The sequence below is a fragment of the Phyllostomus discolor genome, chromosome 5 (assembly GCF_004126475.2).
Source record: "Phyllostomus discolor isolate MPI-MPIP mPhyDis1 chromosome 5, mPhyDis1.pri.v3, whole genome shotgun sequence".
Lineage (NCBI taxonomy): Eukaryota > Metazoa > Chordata > Mammalia > Chiroptera > Phyllostomidae > Phyllostomus > Phyllostomus discolor.
Genome location: NC_040907.2, coordinates 15,569,604 through 15,583,785, shown reverse-complemented (window position 1 = coordinate 15,583,785; position 14,182 = coordinate 15,569,604). Strand labels below are relative to the sequence as shown.

Here is a 14,182-nt window from a genome sequence, read left to right as displayed (position 1 = left end):
CAGAATTGTGCTTTTCAACACCAACAAACAGGACCTTATCGAGGTCTTAGTTCCGACCAAGCCGCCAGCCCTGCTCAGAAGTGGGCATCTGGGCACCATTTTTCCCCCTTCAGCCGTTCAATGTATACATACAAATGTCAAACATATTTTGACTTTTCAGCATTAATTAAAACCAGGGCATTATTTGCATGTAATAACTGTTTACTTGTTACTTTTTATGAAACTGAAATAGTTTACATTCTTTCAGACATTTCCTGTTCCTGTTGGCTCCCTTCCCCACGCACAGATTTCTTTCAAACGTTGCCCGTAACTGGTTGCAGGTTGATGGATGGAAAATGTTTGCTTTTATGAATTAAGCTTTCATTGCTGCTCCTAATTAGTCTCCAAGCTCCTTTTGTCATCCCCAATATCTCAAGCCTCTTGCAACTTAATCCCAGCCCCAGCCCCGAATAGAGAGTCCCTAGCTGCCACTGGTTGGCGGTGGCTTGCTTGAGTGCCGCTCGACTGCGGGGTGGTGGCCCCGTCTGCCAGCCCAGGAGTGGTGGCAATGAGGCGGGCCCTCCATAGCGCCAGCCCCTTGGGAGGCAGGCAGAGGGAAAAATCGGTCCCCAGAGGCCTGCACGGCACCAGGAATGTGGCGGCGTATCCGCCTCTTCTAGGGGGTGCGACATAGAAGAGACGATGGTTCTCTGACCTACCTGAGACCTTGCCTGGCCATCCTGCTGCCAAACGTGATTTCCTTGCGGCATTTGTGCCCACAGACCTGCACCCACCCCGCAGGGCCTGCCTGGAGGGCGGTGGGCGGCCAGAGCGCTGTTGGACAGCACACCTGTGGAGCGGGCACAGCTGGCCGAGGCCAGAGTGTGGCTCCGGAGAGTAGATGCAGGAGGCTGAGTTTCCCTCGCCAGCCCCAGTGGTCCTGGGTGGCAGGAAGGGGCCTCGGTGGGGGTTCTGATGCCCACGGAACTTGACTCGGCTTTTAGGCCTCAGCGGCTCTAAAACCAGCTGACCTGGATTTCAGTGCCCAGCTCCACCAGTGACTTGCTGGATGTCGCTGAGCAAATGGCTTAATTTCCCTGTGCCTCAGTTTCCTCATCTGTAAAATGGGGATTATAATGATGGTGACCTCGTGGGATTTTGTGAGGATTAAGGAACTTGGTGCAGGTGTCTCAGTTGGCATAGACCGAGAGCTGGATGCGTGTTAGAGATTTTGTTACTTCAAATGCCTGGGACCAGAGGAGACCTTTGAAGTCCTTTTGAGTGGTGACTGTCACTGATTCTCTGATTCTGGTGCGGTTTGGGTGGGGGTGGGGGAAACCCAGAAGGTGTGAGTTGGTGAGTGGGAGAAGTGGAGGCGGGCAGCGGTGAGGAGGAGGGCGGAGGGGTCCTGTGGCAAGCAGCGGCGCATGGGGTGCGCCCGGCCTGCCCATCGGGAAATTCCCGCCGAGAGAACAAGTCAGTGATTGACACGGGCTGGGCCGCTCCGGGAGCAGGGACAGGTTGGCACTCGGGAGCCGGCGCTTTCCCCCGGCTCTCTGACTTCCGCCAGGACTAAGAAGCCAGGTGGGAACATCTGCGGGCTCCCCTGCTCTTTGTTCCTTGGTTCTGTCCCAGCTCCAGGATGGTGCCTTTCTCTGAAAGACAGACACATACCACCGCCCAGAGCTCAGGGTTAGCCCGAGGGTGCAAAACAAGAAAAGGGAGGGAAGGAAACCGAGTCACTGGTGTCTCCTGCAGTGATTAAGGCCGAGGTTCCCCCCCCCCCCCACTGACACACCGCCCCCTTCCTAAATTGAAATGCTCCTTTTACTCTCCCACAGTGAAATGCATAGATAACCTAGCCTGTCCGCTTATGTGCAGTTTCAAAATCTGTATAATTCTTAGGTCTAATGGAAGGGGGGGGAAGTACTTTATAATCAAATACCTATTTGAATATGCAAATGTTGGGTGAGACCACACTGTTTGGTGGGCAGGCGCTCACACCCCGGGCAGAAGCCGGGTGACAGCCGCAGCGAGCCCAGCCGGCGAGGTGTCCGCGCCTCGGAGTGGGAACGCGGCACTGCTGCCGGCGACGCGGTTTTCTGGAGTTGGGAACATTTCCTGGCAAAGTTCTTAACAAACCTTTTTTAAAACCTGTCTTTCCTCCTGGAAAATTCAATAGACATGAAAAGCATACAAAAAAAGAAATGTGCCTTGCTTTATGCACAATGTAGTTAGGTTCTTAGCTCAGAGAGTCTTTATGAGCAAATCTTCACACGCAGGCAGAAAGAATACCTCACTGCCCTGTGTGGTGCCGGACTCTCTCATTGCCCCCACACCCCGCTCTTGAGGACCACACACCACAAATCCCTAGAGTCCCCTCTAGGAGGCGGCCGTGGGCCTAGGCAAAAGTGGGAAGGGCAGGGGTTCCTGAACTGTCGATAAGTGGTTTAAAAAAAACATAGTAGGTGGAGAGAGATTTGGGGTGACGCGTGGCTTGCAGGCTTAGGGGGGACCATTGATGGAGAGGAGATAGATGGCTTCTTGGCCAGTGTTAAGAAAACCCAGAGGTTCCCTGAGACATGTCCCCTCCCACTGTCCAGGAGCCCCATGGTTGGGACATCCCACATGGGAACCCTGGCTGAGAGGGACAGGGACTTGCCCAGGGTCGCGCTGCCAGACCCAGTGGTGCATGCTGCGTGATCCAGGGCCCCAGGTCCTTCGGGACCATCTGGGGCCACTCAGAGCCCCGAGGCGCAGCTCTTTCCAGACTAGGACTTCTCGTCCCCCAAGCAGGGCTAGCCCTCGGAGTGCCTGGGTCTGCAGTTCCTAGACTCCTGGCTGATTGCACATTTTCCCCAGGGGCCCTGCACAAAGCTGTCCACCTCCTTTGTCTTTGCGGCTTCCTCCTCCAAGAGGAGGAGAGAGATGGTGGGTGGGTTTGCCGCCAGGCCACCGAGAGGGGCAAGGGGCACTCAGGAAGACAGCTTTTCCTCACCCCTGGTCCATGGGGTCCCTGCCTCCAGTGGCACCTGCCAGCTGCTCCGCCCTCCCACTCCTGCTCCCGGTCCCAGCCTCTCCCTCCCTCTCCTCCCCCTCCCTACCGTCTGGGAGTACCCAGGAGGGGTAGTGCCAGGCCTGGAAACTGGGAGGCAGCTGTGGAGGAAGGCTGGTGACCCCAGGAGTGGCCTGTGCTGTGCCGCCGGGTCTCGCAGCGGGTCCTTAGCGTCTGTGTGGAAGGACTGGCCCCGGCACGCTCTCCCCTCTCTGGGTGAGCCCTGCCTGGGTGCCGGGTAACTTGGATCACTCCTTGTGCCATGTCTCAGTTTTCTCCTCTATAAAATGGGAGCGGTAATCTCTGTTACTAATTCATTTAATGAACATTTACTGAGCACGTACTGTGTGCCGGAGACTCTCCAGAGGCTGGGGAAACAGCAGGAAACGACACAGAAAGGTCGGCCCCCAAGGAGCTTACGGTCTAATAGAGAAAAACCAACCAAAATAAATAAGTTGATGAATTATTAGACACAATAAGCGTTTAGGGGAAATTCAAGCAGGGAGAGTGGGAGTGGGGGGTCTATGATGCTTCTGATTGAGGCTCTTAATCTTTTTTCACCCCACGGACCCCTCTGACAGTCTCAGAATAATGCGTTTTGGGGAACAAAACAAAACACAGAGGATTACAATGAAAACCAATTATGTGAAAACATAGTTAGCGAGACGTCTTTTAAATTGTGATAAATGTGCTGCTTTGTTAGCACATTAAACCGTGAGGTCCAGCAGCGGGGCTGATGACGACCATGACTTTGAAGCTGTGACGGGCAGAAGAGGTATTTGGAGAAGTCTGCGATGCCTGTAACGCGAGCTGAAACTCCGTGTGACGTCTGCTGTGACAAGGTCGCGGGGACTTCTGCAATGCTCTGTGGCTTGTTGCCTGTGTCCATACTCCAGAGAGATGCTAAATCTCATTTGGAGGTTAGGCACAGTACAATCGCCACTTTGTTTCGTTTGCCCTATCCCAGTTCAGGGGCGTACTCAGCTCTAAGAGGAGGCCACAGATACCAAGTTCAAAACCCCCACTCTCGATAAAGTGACTGGGGGGCCCCCGCCTTTCAGTGGAGACCTGAGGGAGCTGAGCTGACAAACAGGAGCACTCGGAGGGGTCGGGGCCCATCCGGCCTGGAGGCCCTCCGGCTGCCCTCGGCTCCGCTGCCGTCCACCTGAACTCCCCGTGGCTCAGCGCCCTGCGGCACCGGCACCGAGGAGGTGCGGGACAAAGCGGCCCCGCGGCCCCCAGAGTGTGCCTGACTGGTGGAGGGCAGGGGTGTCCAGGAGGGAAAGGACCTCAGAGTGAGGGAAAGCAGGAGGAGGGGCCCCTGGAGGGGGTGGGCGGGGAGCCGGAGCCCACCTGCCCAGGGTTCCCTCAGCCCATCTGCACGGCCTGTGTCCAGAAGCCATGGGGAGTGTCCCTGTGGTCTGAGAGAGCGGGGCCGCGTCTGTCCCTCGGGCCCAGGACTCCAGGGGCAGGCGTGAATTCCGGCACTCGCGCCCTCGCCTCCAGCCGGCTGGCTCAGGAGAACCCTCCAGAGAGGCCCCGTTCATCCTTTCCATGCCCGTCCCACCTCAGCTGCAGGACCGTCCTCCTGGGCCCTGGCATCTCGGAGCCCCTGGGCTCCTCCATGTGGCCCCAGCGGCCCGGCTGGTGTGCTTTGGTTCTGGAGTCCCCTGTTCCAGGGGCTGGGGCTTTCGCCTGACCCCTGGACGGACAAGCACCCAGAAAGAACCAAAGACGGCAGAGAGGACTGTGCCGTCAGCCACGCCCCGAGTGGTGGTCTCCCACCTGTGAAGTGGGGACAGCAGAACCCGCCTCCTGGCCTTGCAGAGTTGTTGGGAGCACAGGGACAGCGGAGTGGCCCACCTGGGCAGCCCCCCACTCCAGTGTCCACCCTGGGCCAGCCCTGGGGGACACAGGTGCCCTGAGCCAGTGGCCTGGCCTCTGCCCTCAGGGAGTCAGTCCCCAAGCCTGTAACTGGGGTCCAGGGACAGGCAGCTCAGACCGGAGCCCGAGCTGGACTTGGGGGTCAGCAGAGCTCCCCCACACCTTCCGATTACATTCGTCGGAGGCGCTCGTGAGAACAGAGAGCGGTCGGTGGGGGCGGGTGCTCTCACCCCGGGGAAGGCGCTGGGGAACCCGGGCTTGCCCTTGGAGGAGAGATCCTGCCCTTCGAGCCAGCGGAGTCAAGGAATTCGCTGCAGAAGGGGAGAGAACACAGCCGGTCAGAGGTAATCCTTCCTCTGCCCGTTACACGGGGAACCTGCGCAAACACAAAAACGAGACGCGGATCGGGAGCCGGGGCAGGACTGAGCACGCAGAGCGGAGGCAGACAGCGGACCGTGATGACCAGCGCACTGGGACGCCGGCGGCCCCGAGCAGGAGGTGGACGGTGTTGGCCAGGCTCATGTTGTTGAGTGCTGTCCGAAGGGCACTAAACCCTCGGTAGGGCAGGGTCAGAGAGCTCGCAGCTGTGATCTGGGTTCCGTTAGGGCTGACGATAAACCTACAAACAGTTTCCTTCTCACTGGGAACAGAAGAAAGGCAAGTTCGGTCACGAGAGTTTAAATAAAAGACCTTCCACCTCGGTGGCCCCGCGGCCTCGCGCCAGACCCTCCCTCCGAGAGTCACCTCGCCAGAGAGACCAGCGCCCCTCCCTGGTCCCCGCTCACTGCTGCGTCCCCACCCTCTGACGCCGTGAGGTCACTCGCCGCCTCTTAGAATCCATGCTCGGGAAATATGCAGAGGTGTGGACGAGGCATTTTTATAAACAGAAGGTCATTTCATTTTATTTCGAATGGCAAAAAATACATTATTATTATTTTAAAAGTTTTTTCTCCTCTGAGGAATTTTGAATGGAGGCTTTGGAGCCAACTGTCTATTTAAAAATAGAACAGAGTTCTGGAAATAACAGTTGTGTCTGCAAATGAAACGTCTGCAGCTCCCAACCAGCCCTTCGCCAGCCCCGGCCGCACACGCCAGCGAGAGACTAGCAGCCACCTCCCTGCCCGAGAGGAAGGAGATGGGTAAATAGAAGACGGGGCTCCTGTGGGCCGAAATATTTCGCGGCCATTAAAAGTGAAGTTTATGAAGAACTTTTAACGACACGGGAAAGTGCTTAGGATGTGATGTGAAGTGAAAAAAAGGCAGGGTACAAAAATGCGTATTTTAGAATCACTGCAACTCTTTGAAGACACACACACACCCCTAAGAAGGATCAGAGGGGAGAACACCCAGATAGCAACAGGGTTTATCTCTGGCTGGTGGAACTATGGGTGTTTTCTTCTTCTTTATATCTTTTATGTTCTCAGATTTTTCTATAAAGATCACTAATTACTTTGAGGGAAAGATACATACCCATCCTTGCTCCCCATCCCTGAATTGCAAGGTCTCTGGATAGGAGAACAGCAGAAGAGGGACAAGAAACAGGGAGGAAAGAAGCCAGAGCAGCGGGGGAGGTGGGGGTAGTAAAGTTGGTGCTTGCCCTGCCGGAGCCTTGAATGCCAACCCCAGCAGCTGGAACTTGACCCCGAACCCCATCTTCTCCCCAGGTTCCGAGGACAGAGACCTACCCCTTCTAGAAGGTTAGGGGCTTCTTGGGGAGGCAGAGAAGATGGGAGACCAGTGTGTTTTGAATGGCTCCAGGCACCAACCTCCTGCTTTTCCCTCACTCCCTGCAGGGAAGAGTTTCACACTGACCATCACCGTGTTCACCAACCCCACCCAAGTGGCCACCTACCACCGAGCCATCAAGGTGACTGTGGACGGACCCCGGGAGCCCAGACGTAAGTGCCAGAGCCGCTGAGTCCCCTGGGGCGAGGGGGTGGGGGTGGGGAAGAGGGCCCAGAGGGGGAAGGGCAGCCACTGAGGTCAGACAGGTGGCACTGGGTCCTGGAAGCACCCCTGTGGGGGGTTGCGGTCCGCCACCCTGCACCTCCACACACTGTGTGTCTGCCGGCAAAGCCCCAGGCCCTCTCTGCTTGGCCGAGACTTGAGGAGGCCGGTGAGGAGGCTGGGGCAGGGAGCGAGCAGGATCAGCTGAGCCCCTCTGCGGTGGGAGACTGCCTTTGGGGGCCTGCTGGGGGGTACGGTCTTGCATCATTAAGGGAAGGAAGCGTCCGGAAAAGGCTGGAGAGAGAGAGAGTGTGTGTGTGTGTGTGTGTGTGTTTTGGGGCTGGAGGTTGGACCAGGCGTGCCTGCCCTATTCCACCCCAGCTGCCTCTGCCAGTGGCTGCGGGAGGCCAGACCCCTCCTCGGAAGGTCTTTCTCTGAATCTTGGTATGGATGGGACTTCCTCGGGTCTCACAGAGCCCGGGCACTTGCACCCCAGGACCCACACTCTCACCAGCAGGAATGCAGATTTGATTCTGCAGGTGTTCACAAAGCACCTACTAAGTGTAGGGAGCCCTGGTTTTGCATTTTAGCATCAGAGAGAGCTGGTGTTTAATTGCTTCTGCCTGCCGGAGGAGTTCGCCGAGTCAGGTTGGGGGGGCCAGAGGCCGGTGCTCCCTGGATGAACGAGCGAGTGAGTGAGTGGGTGGGTGAGTGGGTGAGTGAGACGAAGAACCAGAGGGCCATCTCCGCACTGCCTGCCTGCGTCCTGAGCTCTGAGCGGAGCTCTGGTCCGGGCTGTCCCTCGCTCGCGCATGTTCGTTCGCCTGGTGCACCGAGAGCTGCCCTGTCCTTCTCTTTCTTTGTAACTGTGGCCCCTTGCAGTTCAGAAACCCTCTCACATTTATCATCTGTCTCATGTGGGATCCTCGTGACAGCCAGAGCCAAAGAGTCGCCCAATTCCAGTGAGGAGAGAATCCAGGCCTGGGGACATTGAGATCCTGGCTGGGGCCTCACACTGTCTTAGTGGAGGCGGGGGGGGGGGGGGGGGCGGGCGGCGGCGTCCAGGGTCCCAGAGGCAGCCTTTGATCCTGATTCCGGATGGAGCCGGCCTGGGGCAGGACAAGCTCGTGGTCTCTGCCAGTGCCCAGGAGGCTCAGAACAGGAGAGCGCCTCTGCCAGGGCAGGGTCAGTGAGACCACCCAGGCCTGACCCTTCTTGGGAATCGGGCAGGCCTGGCTGCCCATCTGTCTGCTTCCTGGGCCCACCGCAGTATCTGGCTACTGGGAGAGGCTCAGAGCTGGGCCCGGTGGCTCTGGAAGTGCTCCGTCCCGCCTCTCAGGGCTGCCTCCCTCGGCCTCCCCTGAGCTCCTGCACGTGCTTGTCAGGCCCCAGGGCAGTCAGCTCCCATTCTGGCCAGATTCCTACCAGGATTGGACATGGGTGTGCCCATGCCTTGGCCTTGGGCTTCACAGCCCTGGACAAGTCACATCTCCTTTTTGGCCTCAGTTTTGTCATCCGTGAACTGGGTCAGGGATGCCCGCAGTCTCAAGGTGCTGATGGCTGAGAAGCCCTTGTGAGCCATAGGCCACTGTGCAGAGAGCAGGGTCCGAGCCAGCTCGCCTGCCCTGGGCAAGCTGCTGACCTCTCAGGGCCTCAGCTGCCTCCTCCACGAAGGGAGAGACCACCCACCCTGCAGGCCTGGCAGCCAGTGTCCACAGGTGGGTAGTCTCTGGCTGCAGCAGAGGGAGGCTCCTCCTTGTGAGTCACTGGATGGTGTTCTGTTACCCCTGGTACCTGGCCGTCCCCCTGGGCTCCCGCTACCACCACCACCATTCGGGTGGCTGCTGAGAACCTGAGGGCATGGCAATAGAGGTGTAAGTTTCTGTGGAAGGAGGTGATAGTCTACTCTGAGTCTCCAGGGGCAGAATCGGGATGGACGGGAGCCACAGTTAGGCTCGGTATGATGATGCAGCACATAGGGGCCACTCCACAAAGCAGTGAGCACCCCCCCCCCCCCCCCGCCGTGCAGAGAGGCATGGGAGTGGGGAAGGGGGCGGATTAGAGCCTGGCAGGAAAGTTCCCAGGGGCCAGGCGGGGCCCAGAGCCCTCCATGTCCAGCCCGTCCAGCCCAGAGTTGCCCACTGGCCCTCACAGAGGCCCCTGGATAAGGGGGGAGACTTGGCTCCCACTTAACCCCGCTGCCTGCTCTTCTTGCTCGAGGTCTCTCAGACCTGAGGCAACCCCTTCTTGCAGCGAGCTAGCGGGGGAGGGGTGGCACCGGAAGAGGCAGCAAGAGGAAGGGAAAGCTGGGCCTGGAGATAAGCCCTAGTCAGAGGCCAGGCTTGCTGCGTGACCTGAGGCAGATGGCATCCCTCTCTGGGCCTCACTCAGCACAGGCCAGCTCAGTGTTTTTAAAGTGGCTCATTCAAACGAAAGCTTAGCGGAAGCTCGTTTTTGGAAAAGAGCAGCAGCGGAAGGCGGGCAGGTCTCCAGGTCTCCAGTCCTAAGGACCTGCCTGCCCCACCCCAACCCACCCTGCCCTCAGGGCTGGTCTCCCTAGCACCCTGGGCTCCAGTCCCAGCCTGGCCTTTGGCCTGTGACCTTAGACACACCCATCCCCTTTCAGGGCCTCAGTTTCCCTACCTATAAGAGATATGAGGTCAGCCTAACCACTGCTGGTCATTGGGCCCTCTCAGAGTGCCAGGCCCCATTCAGAGTCTCTGTCAACTGATCCTTAGCAGCCCCAGGAGGAAACAGGCCAAGAGGCGAAGCCCAAGTCCAAAGGGGAAGGCGAGCTCCGGTGCCCCCAGGGCTCCTGCCTGGGGCTCAGGAAAATGAGCCACTTGGAAGGGCCTTCTCACCTCCGTGCGCTCATCTGTAAAATGGGGATGACATTAGCATCTTCTCTGGGGAGTTCTTGTGAGCATTAAACCAACATACAGCTGCCCAGCCTGCAGGAAGTCACCAAGAACCCTCATGGATTATCATAGGATTTTCTTTCTGGCTCTTTTTCCTGGTTTGTAACCTCCAGCCCCGTGTGAGGGCAGAGCCTTTGGTGGGGTGGGGTGGGGTGGGGTGGGAGTGGGGGCTGGTCCAGGGAGCCCAGCAGTGGAGCCTGCAGATCCCTGAGGCCGCTGTGGGTTCTGTGGCTGGGTTGTTCCCCTCCGGTGCCCTGCAGAGCATGCCCGACCCGCAGCCAGGTGGCCAGCCGGGTTTGAAGGCTGGCTTGGTGGCTTCCTGCCTGTGTGGCCTCGGTTTCTGAGGTTCTCAAGGCTGGCGTCCCTCACAGTCACTGGGGGCTAGTGACAAAGCAGGTGGCTGAGCGGGATCCAGGCGCTGGGCAGGGGGCAGCACAGGGCCTGGCAACTCGGTCGTGGACCTCAGTGTGGGGACTGTTCACCCCACATCTTCCAGGCCTAGCAGGTGGCGGTACCTGAAAGGGTAGGACCCAGGCTCTTAATCCGGCCTGAGGCAGAGGCGGGGCAGCCCCGCCTTCTGGCGTGAGGCCCTTCCCAAAAATGTACAAGGAGTGATTTCAACAAATATTTTCCTAGGCACCTACCATGTGTTAGGCACTGTTCTAGAAGCCGGGGGGAGAGAGAGAAGCTAAACAGTTCTGTCGTCACCATGGCAACAAGGCTTCTCCTGACCTGTGCCTTTGCTCCTCTCTTCTTCTCAACCACCTCCTCCTCACCCACCCCACCCCGGGCTCCTGGCTGGTCTGAGATCTGCCTCAGGGCCTTTGCACTGCCCTCTGCTCCCCTCCCCTGGAACACTCCTCCCCAGACGCCCCCAGGTGACGGCGCCCTCCATCCCTCCCCGGAGTCTTTCCTCAGACCCTGTGGTGAGCCCTTTCCTGGCCACCCTGTTTCAGCTCGCAGCCGCACAGGAGTGCCCCCACTTCCTCTAACGCTTCCCAGCTTTAATTTTGCCTGAAGCACTTAGTACCGTCTGAGAGGCTCTCCGCTTCGCTCATGTATTCTGTTCCTTTCTCCTCTCCCCCACTGTTGGATACACTCCGCAGGGCGGAGGCTCTTCCCTCTGCCTTGCCAGGCACTGGCACGGACCCCAGGATACGGTCTTGAGCACTTAGTAGGTGCTTAGTAACTATTGTGGAATAAACAGAATAAACAAATGATTAGCTAGTCCGTTTCAGGTCGCGTGAAGTCCTATGAGAAAAAGCAAAGCTGGGGGTAAGGGGCCACAGTGTAGGGGAAGGGACATGGCAAGGGTGGGGGACAGGGCAGACCTCCTGAAGAGGTGACATCTGAGCAGGGCCCTGAGGGCAGGGAGCAGACAGCCCTTGTGGCTGCTGGAGGCTCCGGGCGGCCTGGGCAGGAAAAGCAACCCTCCGCCGGCAGCGGGGCCTTGAGGGTTCTACGGTCGCCACAGCTTTGTCCCCAGCTCCAGGTGTGGGCAGAGGGGTGCTCCAGGGGAGGAGAGCCACCCACTCCTGGCCCCCCACAATCCCCAGGGGCGTGCACCCAGCAGGAGGGAAGGGGTTAACCTCAGACCTCCCTGGTTCCCCTAATCAAGCCCAGGCCGCTGGAAGCCCCAGTTGCAGCCCTGGGAAGGCGCTGCTTGCCTCCCTGCCTGCTGGCCCCCCGCCAGCCCCCGACCGGCTTTCATCTGCTCACAGGGGGCCGATTCACGGCAGACCACCCCGGGCCCAGCACCCGCCCGCGATTCCACGCGGTTGTTAAGAGTCGGGTGTAAATCTCCTGACAGGCCGCAGAGCGGGCCTAGGGCCCGGGTGCCCCACCCCACGGCTGGGCAGACAGTGGCTGCTGTGTCTGGGTTGTGGCCGCACCAGAGCCGCGCCGGGCAGCCGGGGAGGCAGCTGAGTGGCTTCATATGGGCGAGGGGCCCCATAATTGGGGCCCACATTGTTCCCCAGACAACTCTGTTCCTGTGGCCCTGCCTGGCTCCTCCACGCCCTCCTCTCTGCCCCTGCTGGCCTCCTGGCCCCCCCACCCAGCTGAGGCCGGACACTGAGCTGCCTTCCTGCCAGTCAGACCTCCTCGCCGGGCAGCCCAGCTCCTCTCTCACGGAGGTCTGAGGAAGTCAGGACCTTAGCAGCCAAGCTCCATGCAGTGTGCCAGCCCTTCTCTGTTTGACCGTGACCACGTACCCCCCACCTTCCTATCTGTAAAAAAGGGGTGACCGTAACAGCCTCTCACAGGGTTGTGGCCTGTGTATACAATGTGCCTGGGCCACTTGGTGCAGGGCTTGGTAATGCTGGAGGGGCCGCCAGGGGTCTGAGCCCAGCTGCTGGAGGCTGACGGGCAGGCTAAGCCAGGTCCCGTGGGCCAGGGTTCTCCCCATCCTCCCCGTAAAATGCTGTATTTTTGTTAAATGTTTTATTTAGTTTTAGAGAGAAAGGAAGGGAGGGAGAAAGAGGGATAGAAACATCAATGTGTGGTTGCCTCTCACATGCCCCATCACTGGGGACCTGGAACGCAACCCAGGCATGTGCCCTGACTGGGAATCAAACCAGCGACCCTTTGCTCCGCAGGCCAGCACTTAATCCACTGAGACACACCAGCCAGGGCCAAAATGCTGTATTTTTAAACACTTGAGGTCTGTCCTCAGCTCTCCTCACTCTCGGGGGGAGGGGGTTGACAGTATGCTAAGCATCCTACAGGCCTGGGAGGGGCCCGGAGGAGGAGAGGGGCCCTGTGGGTCAGAGCTGGGCAGGGCCCTGACCAGGTCCCCTCGGACCCTGCCATCCTCTCCCCAGGCCCGCCCTCCAGGACCTGCAGGGGGCCTCTCTCAGCCCTGGGCCTGGGCTGGGCCCCGATACCCATTGTCTGGAGCCCCAGGTTTTCAAATCCCAGGCTGCTGCCCTGCGGGACAGGCTCCAGGCAGAGAAGGGGGCCAGGGGCTTTCTGTGTGACCTCAGGCATGTCACTGGCCGTCTCCAAGCTGCAGTTTCTCACCTGTGAAGCAGGGACAGAGGAAGACCTTGCACGCGGGACAGTGCAGGGTGAAACGTGGCAGTGGGTGACCCCCGCCCAGACCCTGGCACGAAGGAAGCACCCGGGAAGCGGGGCTGCTGTTCCGTGCCGCTCCCGCTGCTGCCACTGCTCTCAGGCTGCAGAGGGGCTGCAGGCTCAGCGCCAGGAGAAGGGGGCCTCCTCGCGGGGAGGCTCCGGGCTGAGCCCCCAGAGGGCAGGAAAGCGTTCCTGGCCCAGCTGCACCTGGGCTGTGGCTCCAAAGTGTGGGAGCCAGAGAATGCCAGAGAAACCCTGGGAACAGCGGCAGGCGGTGGTGGCTGAGCCCCGGAGCAAGCAACCCCCCACCTTCTTCCCTTGGGGCCCTTCTCCGGCCAGCTGCCGATCCTTGCAGTCTTAAGTCAGGGACTTCCAAAGCTAGAGGGGCTTCAAGGAGCAGCCTGTGCAGAGGGGAAACTGAGGCACGGCAGGAGATGCCCGCTCCGCTCCCACCGTGGGCGGCCAGATGAAGGAGGTCCCTTCTGCAGGCCCATCTTCTTTGCCCGGGCACAGGAAGTTCCCTCCTGCTCCAGGGGGAGGGCGCAGGCCCCAGGGCACCCAGACTTTCTGGCACCCCTGCCACGAGGAGCTGCCTGGCAGCGCAGGAGCAGTTCCCCACGTGCTGTTAAAACTCCCTCCTCCCGAAACTCTGCCTCCGTGAAGGCGGAGCAGCACCTGGCGGGAGCCTGTGCTCTGGGGACCCGACTGATGTCCTGGACGACGCACTCGGCATGGGCCCCAGCCCGAAGCCTCAGTGGTCCCGTCTGTGGTCCTTAGTTCTGGAGCTCTGGATGACGGCGCCGGCTCTGCCGCCCTGGCTCCGTGTCCCAGACAGGACGCACCATCCTGCCCTCCCCCCCCATGCCCTGGTCTCTGCAGTGAGGATGACCAGCCTGCCCCCCTTGGAATGAGGTGGGGTAGCAGGTCCAGTCAACATGACAGTGACCCGTGTGGGTGGGGAGCGTGCACATGCCTTGTTTGGCCAGCACCACACCTGTGAGGGTGCTGTGACGGGGGTGCTTGCAGCCTGGGGTGCAGGGAGGGGAGTGTGACTGTAGGGAGGCCACCAGCCTGCAGGCAGCGGGGCCCATCCTGGAACCCCAGCCTGCTGTGAACTCCGCCCTCGTCCTGCCGGGCCACAAGAGCACCTGTGAACGCTCGGTACACAGTGTGACTCAGAAACGGGACTTTGTTTGCCGGGGACAATCGTCACGGGGCCTGAGGTTTCGCACCAGCTCTCGTGCGGCCCCACCAGCCCCCTCCAGGTCTGTGGTTGACTGAGGTGCCCCGACCCTCTGTGCCTCCATTGCTTGTCAGGTCAGCC

At 59.6% G+C, this 14,182-nt stretch overlaps 1 protein-coding gene across 1 annotated transcript in view; it reads left to right on the top strand.

The window, feature by feature from the left end:
* RUNX3 (RUNX family transcription factor 3) overlaps positions 1 to 14,182 on the top strand; it is a 60,804-nt gene that overhangs the window by 37,274 nt on the left and 9,348 nt on the right. Inside the window, exon 4 of the mRNA XM_028512458.2 lies at positions 6,712 to 6,816. Coding sequence (XP_028368259.1) covers positions 6,712 to 6,816 — 105 coding nt within the window. The remainder of the gene's footprint in view (positions 1 to 6,711; positions 6,817 to 14,182) is intronic.